Raw genomic sequence first — 22,423 nt, 5'->3', positions numbered from 1 at the left:
ACCACCTTATAGTTTAGTTTTAATATATTAAAAAGTTCTTCAAAACTATAGAAAATGATTCATTTATTCAAAAACGTTTACTGGGAGCTGGCCCCATGGCCTAGTGGTTAATTAAGTTCAGCATGTTCTGTTTTGGTGGCCTGGGTTTGGTTCTAAGGTGTGGACCTACACCACTCATCAGCAGCCATGCATGTGCTGGTGGCGACCCACATACAAAATAGAGGAAGATTGGCATAGGTGTTAGCTCAGGGTGAATCTTCCTCAAGCAAAAAAAAAAAAAGAAATATTGGAACGGATGTTAGTTCGTGATGAATCTTTCTCAGAAAAGAAAAAAAAACCCAGCAAAAAACCTCCACGTTTACTTTGTGTCAAGCACTGATGATATAGAATTAAACAAAGTCCTTGCTTTCCTAGAGCTCATGGTTTAATGGGAACAGATGTATTATGTGTGCATGCGCACACGGGCACGTGCACACACACACACACTATATCAGGTGGTGATAAATGCCGTAAGAAATTAGAGCTGGTAGGAGATGGTGGTGGGTGAATTTGTGCTGTGAGATGCTCTGGGAAGGTCTCTGTGAGGTGGCACTGGAGCAAAGATCCTGATGATGTGAGATAGCAGCAAGGCAGATATCCAGGGGAATTTTCTGTCGGCCTGCTACTGTAGTATACACAAGCAGCTAGATGGATTTTCATCTTATTTGCATGGAATTTGACTTGGACTCACTTAAAATGTAGACTATATGAAGAATGATGATAAGTTTGTGTGACTACCAGTCTGGAGATGTGTGCCATCTATATTAAACAGAGAACAGTAGTTTCAAATATGAACTCTAAATATAAATTCACGAGAGCACATGATCTAAATTGTAGAATTGTTGTATTAATTTGTAGCCGAGTTGCTTCTCATGTGGGCACCTTTGTCTAGCAATAGGAATTTGTTTACAGGTAGTTAAGTGTTCTCTTCAGCACCATCAGACAGGGAGGTATGTCCCCAAATTTTACTTAATTATAGCTAGGTCAAAGTCCTGAAGGAAGGGGCTGGCCCCGTGGCCTGGTGGTTAAAGTTCTGCATGCTCTGCTTCAGCAGCCCAGGTTCGGATCCCAGGTGCAGACCTACTCCACTCATCAGCCCTGTGGAGGTATCCCACATACAAAGTAGAGGAAAGACTGGCACAGTAGCTCAGGGCTAATCTTCCTTAAGTGAAAAATAAAAGAGGAAGATTGGCAGTGGATGTTAACTGAGAGTGAATCTTCTTCACAAAAAAAAAAAATCCTGAAGGAAGAACGTAACTTATGTGTCTCAAGGAGGTGGTTGAGAGATTTAACCGTGACAAATTAATTAAATAGTAAATATGGAAAAGGCTCCACAATTTCTTGCACGGATTTCGGTCCTTAAAGATTGAGTCCCATCATGGAAATTTTTCAGTGGTGATTATGTTCTCAAAATTTTCTCAATTAATGTCAGATACTTAAGATTATTGTAGAATAAGTGGTCTGATGGCAGTTTTGGATAAAGTGAATAGAGAGAATTGGAAGTTGGAACTCTTCATTGCAATAATTCTGTATCTTTTGGAGAACCTCTTCCATGCTTAGGTAGACGTTGGTTCTCTTGCTTGGAATAATACTCTCTCTGCATTGCATTTGTTAGCCTTTCTTTGTGGCCTAGCCACTGAACTTTTCCAAACTTTGTTAGCTTTGCACTGAGTTCAGTTTTACAGGAATACTCATTTTGGCTTTGAATAATAGCGTGTACTAACAACTTTCATTAAATGATTTTTTTTGTTATTTTAATTATATTTTAACAGCTTTGTAAGAATCTAACATTAATTTTGCACCCTCTTTATTGACTTTGAATGATGATTGTATATAGTACATTATAATGGACTATTTTAGGCTTTGAAATCTGATGTTATCTCAGTGGAAATGGAATTTTACAGTGTGTTATGTCAGTTTGCAAAGATAATATATTTCTGATAGTATTTTTGCAAGTTTTGTAGGCATGCACATGGATAGTGCATTCATAAAGAATATTTTTTTTTTAAAGATTGGCACCTGAGCTAACAACTGTTGCCAGTCTTCTTTTTTTTTTTCTTTCTGCTTTTTCTCCCCAAATACCCCCAGTGCATAGTTGTATATTTTAGTTGTGGCTCCTTCTAGTTGTGGCACATGGCACGCCGCCTCAGCAGTGTGCAGTGGTGCTATGTCCGTGCTCAGGATCCCAACCACCGAAACCCTGGGCTGCCGCAGTGGAGCATGTGAACTTAACCACTTGGCCATGGGACTGCCCCCATGAGCTGAGTATTTCATAAAGTGGGTATTAGAATTGATAACTGATTTAAAAAACACAATTTCCTTCCTTTTGAAATTTCCATTTTAGAAGTGACTTACGTTATTATAGGATGTCACATAGGCTAAGGAAAAGAGTAGTTACCTATGATTTCATTACCTAGAGATGGCCATTGTTAGCATTTTGGTATGTAACGATTTTTGCTTTTTTCTACTGTTTAATACAGTTTTATAGGATTTGCGTTGTAATGATATGTTATGAACTATTTCCTCCTCCCGTTTACTTAGTTAATAGTGCATTGTGAATATTTTGTTCATAAGGTGTTGTGAATATTTTCCCGTCTTTATTCTTTTATAATATCATTTAAAATAAATTTATTTAATAAGTGTCCAGAAAAATGGCCTCTTTTGTGTGTCTGTGTACTAGTAATACATACGTAGATTCATGTAACCGCTACCACAATCAGGATACAGAGCAGTTTCAACACCTAAAAACATTCTCCTGTGGTTTCCCTTTGTAGTCACCTCCCACCTTCCCTTCCCGCAATCTTTGGCAGTCACTCATCTGTTCTCTGTACTATTAGTTTTGTCTTTTCTAAAATGTCGTAGAAATGGAATCCTAAAGTAAGTTTTCAGTGTTGAGTTCTTGTACTTAGCATAGTGCCTTTGAGATTCACACAAGCTGTTTTTTGCATGTATCAATAATTCATTCCTTTGTATTGCTAAATTGTATTCCATCATATGGATATATCACCATTTGCCAGTTGCTCTTTGAAGGACATTTGGATGTTTTCAGCTTTTGGTGAGTATGAATAGAGCTGCTGTAAACATCCAAGTACAGATTTTTGTGTGAATATAAAGTTTTATGTCTCTAGGATAAATATGTGGAAGTGAGATTACAGGGCAGTTTGGTAAGTGTATGTTTAACATTATAAGAAACTATCAAACCAGTGTGGGTTCCGTTATGCATTTCTACTGGAAATGTATGAATTTCTACTTGCTCTGCATCCTTGCTAGCTCTTGGTATTGTCTGTGTATTGTTAAGAAGTCAATACTACCCAAAGTGATTTACAGATTCAGTGAAATCCCTGTCAAAATCCCAATGATCTTTTTGCAGAAATAGAAAAATCCATCCTAAAATTCATATGAAATCTCAAGGGACCCCAAATAGCTAACGCATTCTTGAAAAAGAAGAGCAAAGTTGGAGGACTCATTGTTCCTGATTTCAAAACTTACTACAGTGCTACAGTAATCAAAATAATCTGCTACTGGCATAGACACAAAGATGGGTGGAATAGAGAGCACAGAAATAAGCCCTCACATATGTGGTCAAATGATTTTCAACAAGGAGGCCAAGACCATTCAGTGGGGGAAAGGACAGTCTCTTCAAGAAATGGTGCCAAGAAAACTAGATATGCACGAGCAAAAGAATGAAGTTGGACCCTTACCTAACACTGTATACCAAAATTAACTCAAAATGGATCAAAGACTTAAATGTAAGAGTTACAAGTATAAAGCTCTTAGAAGAAAATAAAGGGGAAAAGCTTCATGACATTGGATTTGGCAGTGATTTCTTGGAAATCACACCAAAGGCACAGGCAACCGAAGAAAAAATAGACAAAGTGGGCTTCATCAAAATGAAAAACTCTTGTGTATTGAAGGACATTATCAACAGAGTAAAAAGGCAAACCACAAATTGGAGAGTATGTTTGCAAATCACATATCTAAATATATAGAGAGAATTAGTATCCAGAATCTATAGAGAATTTCTGCAACTCAGCAACCAAAAACAGCCTGATTAAAGATTAGGCAAAGGGCTTGAATAGGCATTTCTCCAAAGAAGATATACAGATGGCTGACAAGCACATGAAAAAATGCTTAACATCACTAATCATTAGGGAAATGCAAATCAAAACCACAATGAGATACCACTTCACACCCATTAGGGTGCTATTATTGAAAAAAAAAAAAAAAAAAAAGAACAGTAAATGTTGGCCAGGATGCACAGAAATTGGAACCCTTGTGGACTGCTGGTGGGAATATAAAATGGTGCAGCCATTATGGAAAACAGTATGGTGGTTCCTCAAACAAAAATAAAATTACCATGTGATCTCACAATTCCACATCTCTGTGTATACCCAAAAGAATTGAAAGCAGGGTCTTGAATATTTGTATATTATGTTCATAGCAGCATTATTTTCAGTAGTCAAAAAGTAGAAGCCAGGGCCTGGCCCCGTGGCCATGTGGTTAAGTTTGCATGCTCTCCTGCAGTGGACCAGGCTTTTGCCGGTTCAGATCCTGGGTGCAGACCTGGCACCACTCATCGGGCCATGCTGAGGCGGCATCCCACATGCCACAGCTGGAAGGACCCACAATTAAAAATATACAACTATGTACCTCAGGCTTTGGGAGAAAGAGGAAAAATAAAAAAAAAATCTTAAAAAAAAGAAAAGTAGAAGCCACCCAGCTGTCCATTGACACCTGAATGGATAGACAAAATATGGCATATGTGTACAGTGGAATATTAACCTTAAAAAGGAATAAATTCTGGCATGTACAACATGGATGAACCTTGAAGTCATTATGCTCAGTGAAATAAGCCAGTCACAAAAGGACAAATACTGTATGATTCCACTTACAAGGTACTTAGAATAGTCAATTTCATCGAGACAGAAAGTAGAATAGTGGTTGCCAGGCTCTGGGGGGATGGAGATGGGAAGGGAGAGTTAGAGTCTAATGTTTATAGCGTTTCAGTTTTGCAAGATGAAGAGTTCTGTGGATGGATGTTGGTGATGGTTGCACAACAGTGTGAGTGTACTTGGTGTCACTGAACTGTACAGTTAAAAGTGGTTAAAATGGTAAATTTTATGCATAGTTTACCACAATTAAACATGTGGGACTATCTGGATTCTGTTCCCTAGATCTATGTGTCTCTCCATTTGCCAGTACCATAATTTCTTGTGGTGCTATAAGCTTTATATTAGGTCTTAAAAATCATGTGTAATTTGTCCAGCTTTATTCTTTATCAAAATTGTTTTGGCTATTCCAGTTTGTTTCTTCAAGTAAATTATTAGAATCAGTTTATCTGTATCTTAAAAAATCCTGCTGGGATTTTGACTGAAAATTGTGTTAAATCTATAGAACAATTTGAGAGTTATTACCATCTTTATACTCTGTTGACTCTTTCAGTCCATGACCATGGTTTTATTTAGGTCTTTGATTTCTTTCACCAGCCTTTTGTACTTTCAGCATACATATTTTGTATATCTTTTGTTAGCTGTATATCTAAGTATTTTATATTTTTAGAGCTATTGTAAACTGTTACTGTTTTTTGTAAATTTTGGTTTCAGGTTGATCATTGCTAGTATATAGAAATACAATCAATTGCTTTTTGTGTATTGGCTTTGTTTACTGTAGCCCTGATAAACTCATATATTAGCTCTAGGAGTTTTGTTTTTGTTTATTCCTTGGGATTTTCTACTTAGGTAATCATATTGTTTGTGAATAGGGACAGTTTTATTTCTTCCTTTCTAATCCATATGGATTTTAAATACTGTTCATTTCTTATTGCAGTGCGTAGATCTTCCAGTATGATACTGGATAGGAGTGATGAGAGAGTGTACATCCTTGTTCCTGATCCTAAGGGGAAAGTATTCAGTTTTTCACCATTGAGTATGTTGATAGTGGTAGGATTTTTGTAACTGTCCTTTATCAGGTTGAGGAAATTCCTTTCATTTCTAATTTGCTCTTTTTTTTTTTAATTATGAAAGGATGTTGTATTTTGCCAAATGCATCTACTGACCTGATTATGTAGTTTTTCTTCTTTAAGCTATTAATGTGATAGCTTACATTGATTTTTGAATATTGAACCAGTTTTCATTCCTGGGACTACCCTACTTGGTCCTAGTGTATTATTATTTTTATATATTGCTAGATACCATTTGTTTTTATTTTGTTGAGGATTTTTTCATTGATCTGCACGAGGGATAATGGTATGTATTTTTCTTGTACTTTCTTTTCTAGTTTTGATCTCAGGTTAATGCTGGGCTCATAAAATGAGTTTGGAGGTGTTCGCTCTTGAGTTTCCTGGAAAAGGTTGTGTAGAGTTGGTGTCATTTCTTACTTAAATGTTTGACAGAGTTCTCCAGTGAAATGAGGTAGGGCTGGAGGTTTCTTTGGAAGGTTTTTAGCTATGAATTCAGTTTCCTTAATTCAGATTGTCTGTTTCATTTTGGATGTTTTGGTAGTTGGTGGTTTTCAAGGAGTTGGTACATTTCATCTGTGTTTTCAAGTTTATGTGTATAGATCTATTGTGTTATTCCTCACTTTCTTTTTTAACTTCTGGAGTGTCAGATTTATTTTGTCAGCCTAAGTTGTCAAATTTATGTGCATAGAGCTGTTCATAGTATTTTCATTCTCTTTTTAATTTTTTTTCTTCTCCCCAACCCTCCCCCCCGCCAGCTGCCAGGACATAGTTATATATTCTAGTTGTAGGTCCTTCTGGTTCTGCTATGTGGGACGCTGCCTCAGCATGGCTTGATGAGCAGTGTTAGGTCTGCACCCAGGATCTGAACCCGTGAGAACCCTGGGCCACTGAAGCAGAACATATGAACTTAACCAGTCGGCCATGAGCCTGGCCCTGTTCATTATCTTTAATGTCTGCAGGATCTATAGTCAATCTTCTCTTATGTTCCTGGTATTATTGGTAATTTGTATCTTCCTTTTTTTTCTTTGCCAGTCTTGCTAGAGGTGTATCAATTTCATTGATCTTTTCAAAGAACTATTTTTTGCTTGTGTTGATTTTCTCTCCTGTTTTTCTATTTTTGCTTTCATTGATTTCTGCTATTATCTTTATTATTTCTTTCCTTTTGCTTGTTTTGGGTTTATTTTGCTCTTCTTTTTCTAGTTTGATAAGTAGGAAGCTTAAGTTATTGATTTCAGACTTTCTTCCGCACCCAGTCTAATCATTTAATTCCTATAAATTTCACTCTAAGCCCTGCTGTAGCTGCACATGACACATTTTGGTATTATATTTTCATTTTCATTCAATTAAAAAAAATATATATATTTTTAAAGATTTTATTTTTTTCCTTTTTCTCCCCAAAGCCCCCTGGTACATAGTTGTATATTCTTCATTGTGGGTCCTTCTAGTTGTGGCATATGGGACGCTGCCTCAGCATGGTTTGATGAGCAGTGCCATGTCCACGCCCAGGATTCGAACCAATGAAACACTGGGCCGCCTGCAGCGGAGTGCGTGAACTTAACCACTCGGCCATGGGGCCAGCCCCTAAAAATAATTCTGAATTACTTGAGACTTCTTCATTGATCTATGGATTATTTAGAAGTATGTTGTTTAATTTCCAAGTATTTAGAAGTTAACTGTTATATTTCTCTTATTGATTTCTACTTAAATCCATTATGGTCAGAGAACTTACTTTTAATTTTACTACTTTTATATTCGTTAAGGTCTGTTTTAGGACCCAGGTTATGATGTGTCTTGATGAATGTTCCATGTGCGCTCCTAAAGAATGTGTATTCTGCTGCTGATAGGTAGAATATTCTATAAATGTCATTGGTTGATGGTGTAGTTCAGTTTCTCTCTATCTTTGCTGGTTTTCTGTCTACTAGTTCTATCAGTTATTGAGAGAGGAGTGTTGAAGTCTCTCACAGTAATTATGGATGCCTATTTCTCCTTTCAATTCTGATAATTTTTGCTTTATGTATTTTGAAGTTATGTTAGATGTATATATATTTAGGATTGCTTTTTCTTCTTCTTCCTCAATTGACCTTTTATCATATAATGTCCTCATTTATCTCTGGTCATTTTCTTTGCTCTTTGTCTGATATAAATATGGCCACTCCATCTTTCTTTGATTGACAGTTGCATGAAATAACTTTTTTTCCCCATCCTTTTAATTTTAATCTTTTAGAAGGGTAAAAGTTTCTTGTAGACATCATAGATTTGGATTTTGTGTGTGTTTAAATTCATTCTGACAACCTGTGTTTCAATTGGCCTGTTTAGGCCATTTATATTTAATATAATTGTTGATATTTTGATTTAGGTATTCTATTTTATTATTTATTTTCTTTCTTTTTTTCTCTATTTTACTTTTTCTGGTTATTTGATTTTTTAAAATTTTGTTTTGTCTTATCTGTTGTTTTTGACTATAACTATTTGTGTATATTTTTTGTAGTTACTTGAGGGATTAGAATATACAGTCATCCCTCTGTGTCCAATAGATCCTGTATTTATGGATTCAGTTAATTGCAGATTGAAAAGCCTGAGGTGGTTGTGTCTTTTCTGAACATGTACAGACTTTTTTGCTTGTCTTTATTCCCTAAATGATACAGTATAATAACGGTTTACATAATATTTACATTGTATTAGGAATGCTAAGTAATCTAGAGATGATTTAAAGTATACAGGAGGATGTTTCTGGTTATATGCAAACACTACATCATTTTATGTAAGGGACTTGAGCATTTTTGGGTCTTGGTATCTGTAGGGGATCCTGGTATCAATCCCCTGCAGATACTGAGGGATGACTATACATACTTTTCACAATCTATTCAAAAATCAATATTTTACCACTTTAAGTAGAATGCAGAAACTTTCCACCATGTTGTGCCTTCTCCTCTTTTAAGTTATAGTTGACTTATTCATTACGTTTACGTACATTGCAAACCTTGTCAGACAAAAGCAATACTTTTTGCTTGCAGTTGTCAAATATATTTTAAAGAACTGAGGCAAAGAATAATCATTTGTATTTACTCAGATATTTACCATTTCTCTTGCTCCTCCCTCATTCCTGATACTCTTAAGTTTACTTATGAAATAATTTTCCTTCTGCTTGATGAACTTCCTTTTATAGTTCTTTTTGAGCAGCTTTACTGGAAAAATTTCCCTTTAGTATTCCTTCATCTGAGAATGTCTTTATTTTACCTTCACTCCTGACAGATATTTTTGTTGGATATGGAATTTCTTTTTACAGTACTTAAGAAATGGTTCACTTCCTACTGAACCCTATGGTTTTTAGTGTTAAATATGCTTTTATTGTAATTATTACTTTCCTTAAGTAATATATCCCTTTTCTCTGGTTGCTTTTAAGATTTTTCTTCGTTAATTTTCAGCAGCTTATTGTGTCTGGCTGTGAATTTTGAACCTGCTATTTTTGTGAAGTTTCCCCTGCTCATGCAAGTCATTAGTGTCAATCAGGGGTCTGCAAACTATGGCCTGCCACCTCTGTGGCTCTTAGGCTGTCTCCTGATTTTGTAAATAGTGTTACTGGAACACATCCACACCCATTTATTTACATATTGTCTATGGCTGCTTTTGCACAATAGTGGCAGAGTTGAGTAATTGTGAGAGAGACCATATGTCTCAGGAAACCTAAAATACTTACTATCTGACCCTTTTCACAAGAAGTTTGCTCATCTCTGGTGCAGATGGAGGAAATTTGAGTTTTTCCTGTATTAAATTTCCTGCTTGAAATTTTTTATTTTACTTTTATCAATGTGGGCCTAAAAGTCATTTTACAGATTTTTTTTTCACAAAATTCTAAAAAAGTGCAATATGTGGTTTAGGGTATGTGCAAGAGTTTTTTCCCCCTATTTAAAAACCAAAAATGACTTTTTAGCCAACTTTTCTTGAAAGCACAACAAAAATTAGTTATGCATACCTTATCTTTCTTTGAGGAATTTATTTTCAGACATTTTTCACTCATAAGGCAAAGTAAATTTCTGTTAAATAGCTGGTTTATGCCAAAATGGGATTTAAGTGTTTTAAAGGTAGACTTAGGAGATTTAATTTAAATGTAGGTTGCAAGTTGTTTATTAATGTTATTTGCAACATTAAAATTTATTGACAGTGTTGAATAATAATGCTAATAAAACCATGAACCAAAACGATATGAATAAAAGTATAATTTAAGATACAATGTTATACAAGACTTTGAAAGGATGTTTTCTTACTGAGAGTCACAATCAGACTACTATATAGGTTTTTTTCATCTCTTTTATGGACCTTTATGTGCTTAAAATTGTTATTTTTATAAGTGAAAATAAATGTTGCATTTACCTCATTGTGAAACCTATGCTTGTTTTTTGCTATACAAATACTCAGTTCTGGGTCAGACTTAACTTCATACATGGATTTCATTTTTAACAGCAATTAGAGAATTTCTGTCCTTGGTCTTGTTGCTTGTTAAGTAATAAAAGGCTTGCTCAAACATGTGAGAAGGTGAAAAGTTCCACAGACTATTCTTTGTTCATTTCAGGATATTTTTCCTTCACAGAAATCTAGGACTTGTCTGGGGGCAGATGAGTAAATCTAATCTTGACTGTACTATCAGACTACATTAACAAAGTTCTTTCTCTCAAAATAAAGTTCTCTGGCTGAGTAAAAGATTCAGAGAAGGGGTCTGTAGTGGGTGAATAATCTTCCCCCAAAAGTCTTGTCCAGGTGGAACCTCAGAATGTGACCTTATTTGGAAATAGGATCTTTGCAGATGTGCTAATTAGTTAGGATGAAGTCGTGTAAGCTAGCAGAGCCTTCGAGGTAGTATAGCTGTTTCAGTCTCTGGTCTCCCCCTGTGCAGTAAAGCACTCACTGCTTGTGAATGGCCTTCCCAAATTCAGGTCACAAACCAGGAATGGATTCGTCTGAATGAACATGGTCCTATTGCATGCTGCTCTATGGGCCTGCAAGACCTCTGAAGAAATTGCCAAGGAGACTGCTTGGTCACTGTGCGTTACTTTGAGTGCTAGTATTGTGTTGTGAAAGAAGTTCAGAAAACAAAGTTGACTTTTTTTCAGTCATGATCTGTTGAGGAATCTCTAGTGACATTTTATGGGATTCTAGGGTTGCATGGAAACCCCGTCGAAAGCCATGGTGTAGATTCTTACATTTTATACCTCTTTGAGAAAGTTTAAACACAATTATGATTTTTATAGTTTGTTACCTGATTATATATCTTTAAAACAATAAAGCAGAATTTGTAGTTGGTTTTGTAAATCTTTATAGTTATGTGTGTGGGCAGGGCACATATGGGAAATCTCTGTGCCTTCCCTAAATTTTTCTTTGAAACTAAAACTGCTTTCAGAAAAGAGTAGTCTCTTTTATTTTTATTTATTTATTTTTTTGAGAAAGATTAGCCCTGAGCTAACTACTGCCAATCCTCCTCTTTTTGCTGAGGAAGACTGGCCCTGAGCTAATATCCATGCCCATCTTCCTCTACTTTATATGTGGGACGCCTACCGCAGCATGGCTTGCCAAGTGGTGCCATGTCCGCACCCAGGGTCCGAACCGGCAAACCCTGGGCCACCGAAGTGGAATGTGTGCACTTAACTGCTGCGACACCGGGCCGCCCCCCAAGAGTAGTCTGTTTAAGGAAACAAATTGTGGTTAATGAGTTTTGAAACTATTTTTACAGGTTCTTACAGTTTTACTTGGAGTTCCTACAATTTGTATTGTTTCTTGTGGTTTTACCTAGAGCTCAGAAGTGCTAGGTAAATATTCCTGTTTTATTGTGTTACAGAGATTATTTTCCTATATGGTAACATATGTTTCAAACTTCCAGATCTGGGGCTGAACGGTAGAAATTCCATGAATTTTTTCGTTTTATGCAGATAATGAATTAGTTCCTAATCAGTTTTGTAATGCCTCCAAGATGTTTGTTAGAACCCAAGAGAGCTATAATAATCTGGGATTAAGAAAGCCAGCCCTAAAATTCATTGTTTATAACATGTTGCATAGTTGTCCTAGAGATTGATGAGTAGGACCCTGATTTATTTCCACTTTTCTGCTTTTGCATCAATAGTCAATAGCAGTACTGACAACAGGGATGTTCTGTAGAGATGTGTTGAAAGTTTAGAATAGGGTATACGGGCAGCAGAATTGCTTGCCCACTGAGGAGTATCTTTTCTACTGCAGTAAAATTTCACAGTTTATTATTCTTGAAAGTCTTTCTGCAGAGACTGTGTATTTGTGGCAGAAACACTTAACATTAATCTCCTTATAAATCTCTTTATACAGTTATGTGACACTTAACGATGGGGGCACGTTCTGAGAAATGCATTGTTGGGCGATTTCATCATGTGAACATCATAGAGTGTACTGAAGGGGAACAAAATTTGCCACCCCAAAGTGTGTCTTCTGTAACATGATGATTATTTTAGGCTGGTTTATTATTATTATTATTTTTGCTGAGGAAGACTTGCCCCCAGCTAACATCCACTGCCAATCTTTCTCTCTCTCCCTCTTTTTCCTTGAGGAAGATTCACTGTGAGCTAACATCTGTGCCAGTCTTCCTCCATTTTGTATGTGGGTCATTGCTGCAGCATGACTGACAAGTGGTATAGGTTCACGTCTGGGATTTGAACCTGCAAACCTGGGCCACTGAAGCAGAGTATGCCGAACTTCTAACCACTGTGCCATGGGGCTGGCCCCTAGGCTGTTTATTTTTAAGACAGGAGAGACTTCAAAAGTTTTTCTTGTTACCTCTCCCTTAAACTGCCTAAAAGAATTCAGATTAAAAACCTGGTCTCAGGAAGCAAGCTATCACCTTAGCATATTGTGAACTAGGTGGTAGACAGGGAGGAACCTAGAAAAGCCTGTTTGTTGGGCTTCCCTCTGTGTTCTTGTGTTTCTGTGTGCCCAAACACTTGGTTTCTAAAAAGTTTACTTCTTTTCACTTCCTTGTAAATTGCCTTCCTTTTGAAGTCCCTGACTCTCCCCAGCTCTCACATCTTCTTTTGTCTTTAGCTGAAGATGGTGTTTAAAGTGAGGGCTTTGGCCATTTTGGCACATTACTTGATTTTCCTGAGTATCATCCAGGTGTACATGTTATTAAACTTTTGTGTGTCTTTTTCCTGTTAATCTGTCTCATATTACTTTAATTCTTGGACCAGCCAGAAGAACCTAGAAGGGTAGAGGAAAATTTCTTCCTCCTCTACAGTACTTACACAAATCTAGATGGACTAGCCTATAACACACCTAGGCTATGTGGTCCTGATGTTATGGGACCACCCTTGTACATGCAGTCTGTCGTTGACTGAAACATCATTATATGGTGCTTGACTGTAAATTTAAATGTAGAAACCAATGTTATCTTTTCCAAACTTTATTTTGATATTATATTTAAAGTTTCTGTCTATATGTTACTGTCTCTTGTAAGACTTCTTGAAATTGTACTCTAACTTATTCTGAGACATTATGGATAATATATTCACGGGCTTTCTATTAAAATACTCTTTTGATATTGACTCAGCAGAAACTTCAGGGAACATTGATCTTCAGTGATAATTGACTGTGTTTTCTCAGTAGTAGTTCAACTAGAGGCTTTACTAGTTCTCTTAGATTACAAACATTTTCTATAATTTTATCTCAGATAGAAAAGTCCTGAAGAACTTTTGAGGTAATTATCCAGAAACTATCCATGCTTACTTTATGCTTATTGACTTTTGCAAAACATGACATAAAGAAAATATTGAATATTTTTAAGTTTTGTTTTGAACCCTTAAATTTTGAAATAGTATAGTACAAAGAACTTTCCTATACCCTTTACCCAGTTCCACTAATTTTAATTTTAAATATTTTACCACATTTGCTTATCATTCCACCACATATTCATACATATTACTTTTCCTCTCTTGAGAGTAGCTTGTGTATATCATGTCATTTTACCCCTTACTTTTTCTGTGTTTATTTCTGAGAACAATGATAATTCTGTTTTATAACAACAGTGTAGTTCTCAAGTTCTGATAATTTTACATTGATGCTTTAACCTATAGTACATATTCCAGTTTAATCACTTGTTCTAATAATGTTGTTTAGGGCCATTTTTTCAGTCCAGGATTATATATTGTATTTAGTTGCTATGTAAACGTTTATTTTTAATGCACTATTGGTCTTAAAATCTTGTGTTGAATTTTTGCTCTTTTAACAGCTAAACCGGGTGGACAGGTGAAATGTCAGTATATTTCTGCCGTGGATAAAGTTATATTTGTGGATGATTACGCGGTAGGGTGTAGGAAGGACCTTAATGGAATCTTGTTGTTAGACACTGCTCTGCAAACTCCAGTTTCAAAGCAGGATGATGTGGTTCAGCTTGAATTACCTGTTACAGAGGTAAGTTGAAATAACTATCACCGTGCTGTTGTACTTAATGTAATGTCAGACATATTAGCTATTCAATGAAATTATGTTGTCTTTTGAGGACATTATATATGTACCTCTATGAAAACAAAGAATTGCCTTATTGGTCACAACTTTGTTTAAATGCTTGTCTTTCCTCTGCATTATTAATTGATGCTTGTTGAAGTGGTATTTAAGTGTGAACTGTACAGGTTAAACCACTGTAAACAGAGACTCTAAAATACAGTGGTTTAAACAAGATAGTTTCTATCTAGTAAGAGTGCAGGGCCAAGTGTAGGGGCTTACCTCAACACTTAGCTTCCATTTTGTGAGTCCAACACAGTTGCTCTAAGTGTCATGATTTCCCATTCATGGGGAGAGGGAGGGCACAAGGCCAGGAGAGCACACTGGTGTGACCCTTGCAACTCTCCCTTCCTCCCTCCTTCCCTTTGTCCCCCTGCCCCTCTCCTTCATTCCTTCTTGTTCTTTTTCACAAACTCTCTCACATTTACCCTTTTCATATTCACCCCATTAGCCAGAATTTAGTCACATGGCCACATCAAACCGAGAAGTCTGGGAAAGAGGTGGTTCTTCTTTTAATCCCTCCCCTTTTTAAATATTAAAAAAATGTTAGTGGACAACCAGTAATTTTTGTTATATGTCATGTCTCTTATCCCAGTTTAAAAGTTTCAGCCATATGTATTTTTCTGTTACATATTCATTAAATAATTTGTGAGTCTATCTTAGCTTAAATTCTTTTGTGTGCATTGATGTTCATATTACATAATTTGAAAGTACGTTTTTCAGTTATTGGATTTTAAATCACCTTAAATAGAATATAACGAATTATAATACTGTGCTCCCTAATAAAGTGAGATATTATTTCTGTCTTCATACCAAGTTGTCGATTATTTTTTTACATGTATATATTTTGCAAATATATATATGTATTTCCCATTTTTAGGATATGAGAAGTGTCAAGGTGTGAAGTTTAAGTGCAGTGTAAATATTTTTATTCTGTATTTGGAAGACTTTTAAAAAAAGATACCAACATATATCCACTTAGATTTCTCATTTAGTGTCATATCACAGTCATCATGTTGCTGGAAATTTGAGTTCTGAAAACAGAGTAGCCATCTTTTTGTCATCAGAATATCTGGATCTGGGGGCATGTATAAAATTTTTGGACAGAGAATTAGTAAGTTCTACTTGTATTGAAAATTTCTTCAAGACTCTCTTAATTTGAGGAATTTATACCAGTTGATATCTTAATAAAGCTGATATTGTAATCAAGGATATATATTATATTCTGTAATAAAAGATGGTATCAACTGTTTGGGTTTTTTAAAGAACTATAGAATTACAATAAAGTATTTGAACACTTATATGAAATAGACCCTCAAGTCAGTATTTTTCCTACTACACTGACTGAAATGCTGGATCTTTAGCTGGCTTCTACCATGTCCCCCACCTTGCTTGCTCTTAACATGTGTTACTGGTTTTCTCTCTTTTTATCTAAATAATTATAACTCTGTTGTTCACATAATATTGTTTGTAGACCTTCCACCATCCCAAGCATCCTTTATTGCACCACATTAGTTTGTCACTGTCTTGCCTCAAGTATGGGCTCCTAGGTTTGGTTGGATCAATGTGGATGTATTTTTTTTCCATATATTAACCGTATATTTCTCTTAAGATAGTTCTTATTGAATATGTGGGTAACAATGCAAAGGGCTTTTTATATTACCTGCTGACTTAACTGAATGTCCCTTCTTACAGTTTTGCATAGTTTGAATGTTTAAAGCTCACTGAAGGATTTTATGTCTTTACCTTTTTACCTCTTTCCTTTTTTCTCATGGTTTCAGCTTTTCTAGTTTTTTCTGTCTTGCTTTGGTTTGTAATAGCTCCCATGTATTGCAACTTTACTATGTAGTACCTCACTGAATATATTGCTTTATCTCATTTCATTTTGTAACAGCCCTTCAAATCATTATTTGATTAATTACGTTTGTTTAAAAATAAAAGTAGGTAAACTTTAGTATAGTACCTGTCAGTCATTACAGATTAAATTATTTGAATTTACATTTTTTTTGTTGTGTTTAATTTTCTTTGATCGTCTTCTTTTTTATTTAGGCACAGCAGCTCTTATCAGCCTGTTTAGAAAAGGTAGATGTTTCTAGTACGGAGGGTTATGATTTGTTCATCACACAGCTCAAAGATGGTTTAAAAAATACATCTCATGAGACTGCAGCAAATCATAAAGTTGCTAAGGTAAGAAGTTAAAAAAAATTACCTTGTTTAGGGTTGTAATAGAAGGAATACCTCCATACTTTTGCCCATTTCTGTCCTCTTCCCACCCCTAGTCTCTCTCTAGATATTCCAATTCTGGATTTTTCTCTTTTTTAAAACACACAATTTGCTTATAAGTCATTTCAAAGTTGAAACTGTTTTTATTGAAGTTTAACTTCAGTTTGTAGGAACTACTTTGCTTACTTTACTCCTAAGGCTTCTGTGCTTGGTGGCCCTGCATTGGTAAGGAGGCTGATGAAAGAGACTTTCTTGTCAGGTTATGAACTTTGATGAAGAATGGAATAAGTCTTTGAAAGTGGAGCCATTTTGGGCTTTCTTTGAAATTTTTTTTTTTATCATCATGATGAGGATATCTATAGGAGATGGTGCTTAGAATTAAATCCTTGAATATATTTCATTAATTTCTCTTACATTTTTATTTTAAGATCTTTTCTGAGTTGTAAATGTAACACATATAAAATTTCTGTACCAAAGGATATAAGGTAGAAGGTAAAAGCTACCTTCTGACAAATAACTTTAGCATTTATGAATATCTTTTTTCTCAAGTACAGTTGTAATTATACAGAAATATTGTGATTACTGTCTTAGTTCATTGGGCTGCTATAACAGAATGCCACTGACTGGGTAGCTTATAAATAACAGAATTTTTTTGCTCACAGTTCTGGTAGTAGTGAAGTCCAAGATCAAGACACCAGCATGGTCGCCTTCTAGTGAAGTCCTTCTTCCTGGTTCATAGCTGGCACCTTCTCACTGTGTCCTTACATGGTGGAAAGTGCAGGGGATCTCTCTGGAGCCTCTTTTATAAAGGCGCTAATCCCTTTCACGAGGGCTCTGCCCTCATGACTTAAGTACCTCCCAAAGGCCCTGCCTACTAAAACCATCACCTTTAGGGATTAGGATTTCAAAAGATTAATTTTGGGGGGACACAGACATTCAGACTATAGCGTAAACCTTGCTTTTTTTCACTTAAGAGTGTATCTGGAGTTATCTTTTCATATCAGTCCTCATAGGTTGTCTGTGTTCTTCCTAATATTTATATTGAATTTTATTCTGCAGATTTACCATGTTTTATTAACCTTATTCCATTGATGAGACATTTTATTTAGTAAAACAGAAACCATACTGTGCATTCCAACAGAGAATTTATTGTAAGGAATTGATTTAACATGTGTTCGAGAACTGAAAAAGTGAAAAGGAAACCCTGGGGTAACACAATGTTAACTCTGGGAAGCAGCTCTCGACCAGATCTGGAGGAACAAGGGGTTAGGGTTATCAGAACCTGCAGACTTACAGAGTAGGCCCCATGGGCGCTGCTGCCGAGTCAGTGCCTCAGGAGCTTGGAGCTTATGGAGCTGAGACTCAGATCTGTGAAGAATGGTACCACTTGGCTGATGTTAGTACCTCTGAGGGAGCTCTATGAGACTGGTTCTGGGAATACTCAGAAAACAAAACAAAAAACTGCTGAAGGTTGGAAGAATCAGTTGCTGCCACCAGGTCCTTTGCTGAAGCAGCATTGACAGCAGTGACAAGTAATAGCAAGGAACAAGTCTTTTTCTCCCCCATCATGCTTTCCAGTTTCTATCCTGTGTTCCTTTTGTCAAAACCTAACAGCCAGGAAACTGGTTGGCAAAGAAGAAGTATAGTTTGCAGAGTCACAATCCTGACGTTACAGAAAAGAGAAATAAAGCATGGGTTTGGATCCCAGAGTCAATAGTTTAGTAACTGGCAGAGTCCACTCCTTTGGCTCCTCAGCATCTCTATAAACACTATTTATACATATTTGAACTTTCATACAACAAAAATACTATACTTTTACTTAACAAGAGGCACTTAACAAGAGAAGGTTTTCTCTCCCCATCCTCCAGAAAGGAGAGACACAAAGTTCCAATAGATACTTTACCTGTCTGTGGGTGATATTAACTACTCCTAAAATTTAATTACAGTCTCAACTGTTTAGGTAATAGAACTGTGCTACATAAAGACTCAATTAACTATAACCAAAAATCCTTACATAAAATAATCACTCTATATATCTGTCTGTATCTTTGTGTCTGTATATATCTAAATCTCTATTCATCCATTCATCCATCTATTATTTATGTAATAAAAAGGGAAGAAGATGTGCCTAGCTGCTGTATCCTTCAGTTCTGTAATGATCAAGAGGATATAGTTGATATTTATAACTTCCTCCTTCTACCTATTTCATATTCCCTTTGTCCTCAGCCAGCACCTCAGTTGGTCAGGTACGTGGTGGAGTGACCCAAGTCTTCACTCTTGGAGCATCCACATCCTCAGTGGTACTGTGTTTAAATTGTTATAATTGTCCTTTCATTTTTACTCTGAGACATGGAAGGACTTAGAGGCACCCTAGAGAATCTCTTGGATTCTAATTAAATTCTCCTTGCCTCTATTATTTAGCATCAATCTAGTTTTGTCTTGTTTGTCAGTTTTAATTATATCAACCAGTAGAATAACACCTTCTTTGACTGATGATTCAGTGACACTTGGTGCCTAAAATTTCTGGGTAGCAGTCTTACCACCTAGTTCAGTGGAACCATGGTTGTACCCCTGGTTAATCGTTCCTTCCTTAGGATGTAAGGACTCTAGAGCTTAAAGCTTAAAGAGAAATCTGTGGATGGATTAAGTATAATAGCAACCCTGTTGGGAGAAACTGTATTATGTATTTTTTATTGATTCAGAGCATATACATGATCCTGTAAGATGCGACCTTTGAGACATCTCTCCCAATTAGTACTGAAAATGAGTCTTCAGTAGGGCATTACACATTTTTGTCAGGTTTCTTCTGGATGAAAGCAATGTAAGACCGACCAGTCAATTTCATAGGCAAGAGCCTATTGCTGCCTTTTTTTTTTGTTTTTTTGGCGTTGAAGTGCTTTCTTGGTCAGAAGCAAAGTTGTGTGGAATACCATGATGGTGCATAAACCATTCTATTAGTCCACAGGCAGTGGTGTAATATTACAGCAGAAGCATTGTGGGCAGAACAGGTAAATGATTATCCAGGATATGTATCTATTACAGTGAAGGGAAATTGCTGCCCAATCCATGATCGAAAGAATCCAATATAATTAACTTGCAATCAGATACCTGACTGGTTTCCCTGGAAAGCAGTGTCGTATTGGTGGCTCAGCTTTGCTACATGCTATTGGTCAGTTAGGCAGTTAGCACCAGCTATAGCCTGGTTAGTCTTGGTGAAGAGAAGTTCATGTTGTGCTTGTACATGTCCTCCATCTCTGTTGCAGTGGCATTTTGCATACATGTCCATTGAGCAAGCGCTGGAGTGGCTATGGAGAGAGAGTGAGTGACATTGATAGAATATGTATAATTTGTCCATTTCCTCTGGAATTGGTGCTTATCTATTGCTACTCTTCCTCCGTTTTATCTGGGATGCCGCCACAGTGTGGCTTGACCTGCGGTGCTAGGTCTGCACCCAGGATCTGAACCGGTGAACCCCGGGCTGCCGAAGAAGAGTGTGCAAACTTAACCACTGTGCCGCTGGGCCGGGCTGGAATGGATGCTTTTTGATGAGCATTCACATATTTCACAAATATTTTCCTACTCCATTTATTTTTTTATTTTAATTTTTTTACTGAAGTGTAGTTGACACAGTTATCACATTAGTTTAAAGTGTACATCATAGTGATTCAATATTTATATACATTATGAAGAGATCACAATAAGTCTAGTTCCCATCTGTCACTATATTCTATGTTTATTCTGAGATGCCTTTCCCTAGACCTTTACCCTTGACTTCCTTGTTAACAATTTTGCAATCCTGATCTTTCCAAATGCCTGACCATCTAGCCAAAACATTAGCTACTATCCATTAATCAGTGAGGATCTTTACTTTTGAGATTGGCCAACTCTCAATCCAGACAAAGAGAACAGCCAAATGTACTGGTTAACTTCTGCCCACTGAGAAAATTTACCATTACCGTTGTCGTGTTTGGGGCTGTGATGCTGCAGCCACCTACTTTGGAGTGATACCAGCATACAACGTGCAGAACCATCTGTAAGTCAGAGCCAAGGGTTTTCTTCCTCAATTATCTTATCATAAGGAGTTCCCTTTGAAGCCATCAATGTGGGGTGAGAAGGAAGCATTATAACAAGAGTAGGTATTGTGGACATCTGAGCCACTTGCTTATTCAACATGTCCAGAACTTGCCTTTTGGACTTTTTCAAGTCTGATCTCTTGTAAACCACTTAATGAAGGATACTTGTCTCTCGTGCCCATTATTATGGTTTGGTGGATGAGATAACACCTTTTGTGATGGATGGCTCTGATTGCATAGACATTTGTCTCATGGATAGGTGTTAATTTCTATCAGGAACTACTAAGAAGCCAGGAGCTGTTTCTCAAAAAGAGAACCGGTTATTTACAGGAGAGAGCCTGGCTTTGCCCTAGCATTCTCCTATATAATTGTCCTAATTCAGCTTGCCAGAAACTCTTTAAAACGTATTTACTTGCTGCAGACCGTTCTGGTGTTATTGAATATGCTCATAAGGTACAGGTGGTAGAGCATCTTGTGGTTCAACACAGCAGGTTCCGGACCTGCTGCAGAGCTGCTCGTTCTTCACCTCATGTATTATTTGGTTATTGAGTTACAGCAGCACACTCAAATGTGCTGGATATTAGGTCTAAAATCCAGTTAGGCCCACCAAACATTCTGCCTGTTTTTCAGCGTTTGCTATTACAAGTTGTAGCAACTTGTCTTTCACCTTGGAGGAAATATCCTGATATATCTAGACCGCTGGACCTCCAGAAACTTCACAGAGGTTGCAGGACCCTGAGTTTTTCTGGGGACTGTTGATCCTCTCTGGCTTGCATGTGTCTTACTAAGGCATTTAAGTTCCTTGCTACTTCCTCCTCATCTGGACCAATCAGCTTGTTATCAATGTTGTAGACCAGTGTGGTGATCTACAGGATGTTAGGTTGATCAGTGTTTTTATAGACTAGGTTATGGTAAAGGTGAGATCCAGTCCCAGGGTTAGACTGTGAAATTTACTGTTACTGCCAGATAAAAGCAGTCTACTTTTGGATGGTCCTTAAAAATTAGTATAGAGAAAAAAGTATTTGAGAGAAGTAAAACTCCCTACCAGGTATTGAGGGATTTGTTGATTTGCTTCAGTAACGATACCCTCGAACAGCAGCTGCAATTAAAGTCTCCACCTGGTAGTTTACAGTCCACTCATTCTTCAAGAGCCATTTAACATTTTGCATAGGCCCAACAGGTCAGTTAAATGGATGTGAGAGAGTTTGATTACCCCTGTATCTTTCAGGTCTTGTATAGTGGCATTAATCTCAGAAGTTTCTTCAAGGACGTGGTATTGCTTTGGTTTAGTAGAAAATGTAAGCTTTAGGGGCTTCCACTTGGCCTTTTTTGTATTAATAGTCCTCAGAGAGGATCAGAGAAACTTTCTAGTTGCCTAGTCTCTATCTCTTCCAGTTACGCATTTTGGAACTGGAGAAATAACTACGAGATAGATCAGGGAACTACAGAGCTCACTGAGACACCAAAACTCTATTAATCACTTGGCCCTCAAAATCCCCACTCACTAGTGGACCATAGTGATGTTTTAGGTCAGTTCAATGTTACTGCCTTGTAACGTCTGAAAGATCACAGTAGTTTTTGTTCCCCAGTGCACAGTGACTGTAGTGAATGCCCGCAG

General features: G+C 36.7%; 1 protein-coding gene across 12 annotated transcripts in view; it reads left to right on the top strand.

The window, feature by feature from the left end:
* The window catches only part of BIRC6 (baculoviral IAP repeat containing 6), a 221,425-nt gene that overhangs the window by 20,659 nt on the left and 178,343 nt on the right, over positions 1-22,423 (top strand). For all 12 annotated transcript variants that reach the window (XR_006888703.1, XR_006888704.1, XM_046662165.1 and 9 more), the window contains exons 2-3: positions 14,238-14,419; positions 16,559-16,696. Coding sequence is in view for 10 of the 12 variants with exons in the window: in XM_046662165.1 (XP_046518121.1) it covers positions 14,238-14,419; positions 16,559-16,696 (320 nt within the window). In the remaining 2 variants the exon portion in view is untranslated. The remainder of the gene's footprint in view (positions 1-14,237; positions 14,420-16,558; positions 16,697-22,423) is intronic.

This window comes from Equus quagga, chromosome 5, assembly GCF_021613505.1.
Source record: "Equus quagga isolate Etosha38 chromosome 5, UCLA_HA_Equagga_1.0, whole genome shotgun sequence".
NCBI lineage: Eukaryota > Metazoa > Chordata > Mammalia > Perissodactyla > Equidae > Equus > Equus quagga.
This window is presented reverse-complemented; position numbering and strand designations above follow the sequence as displayed.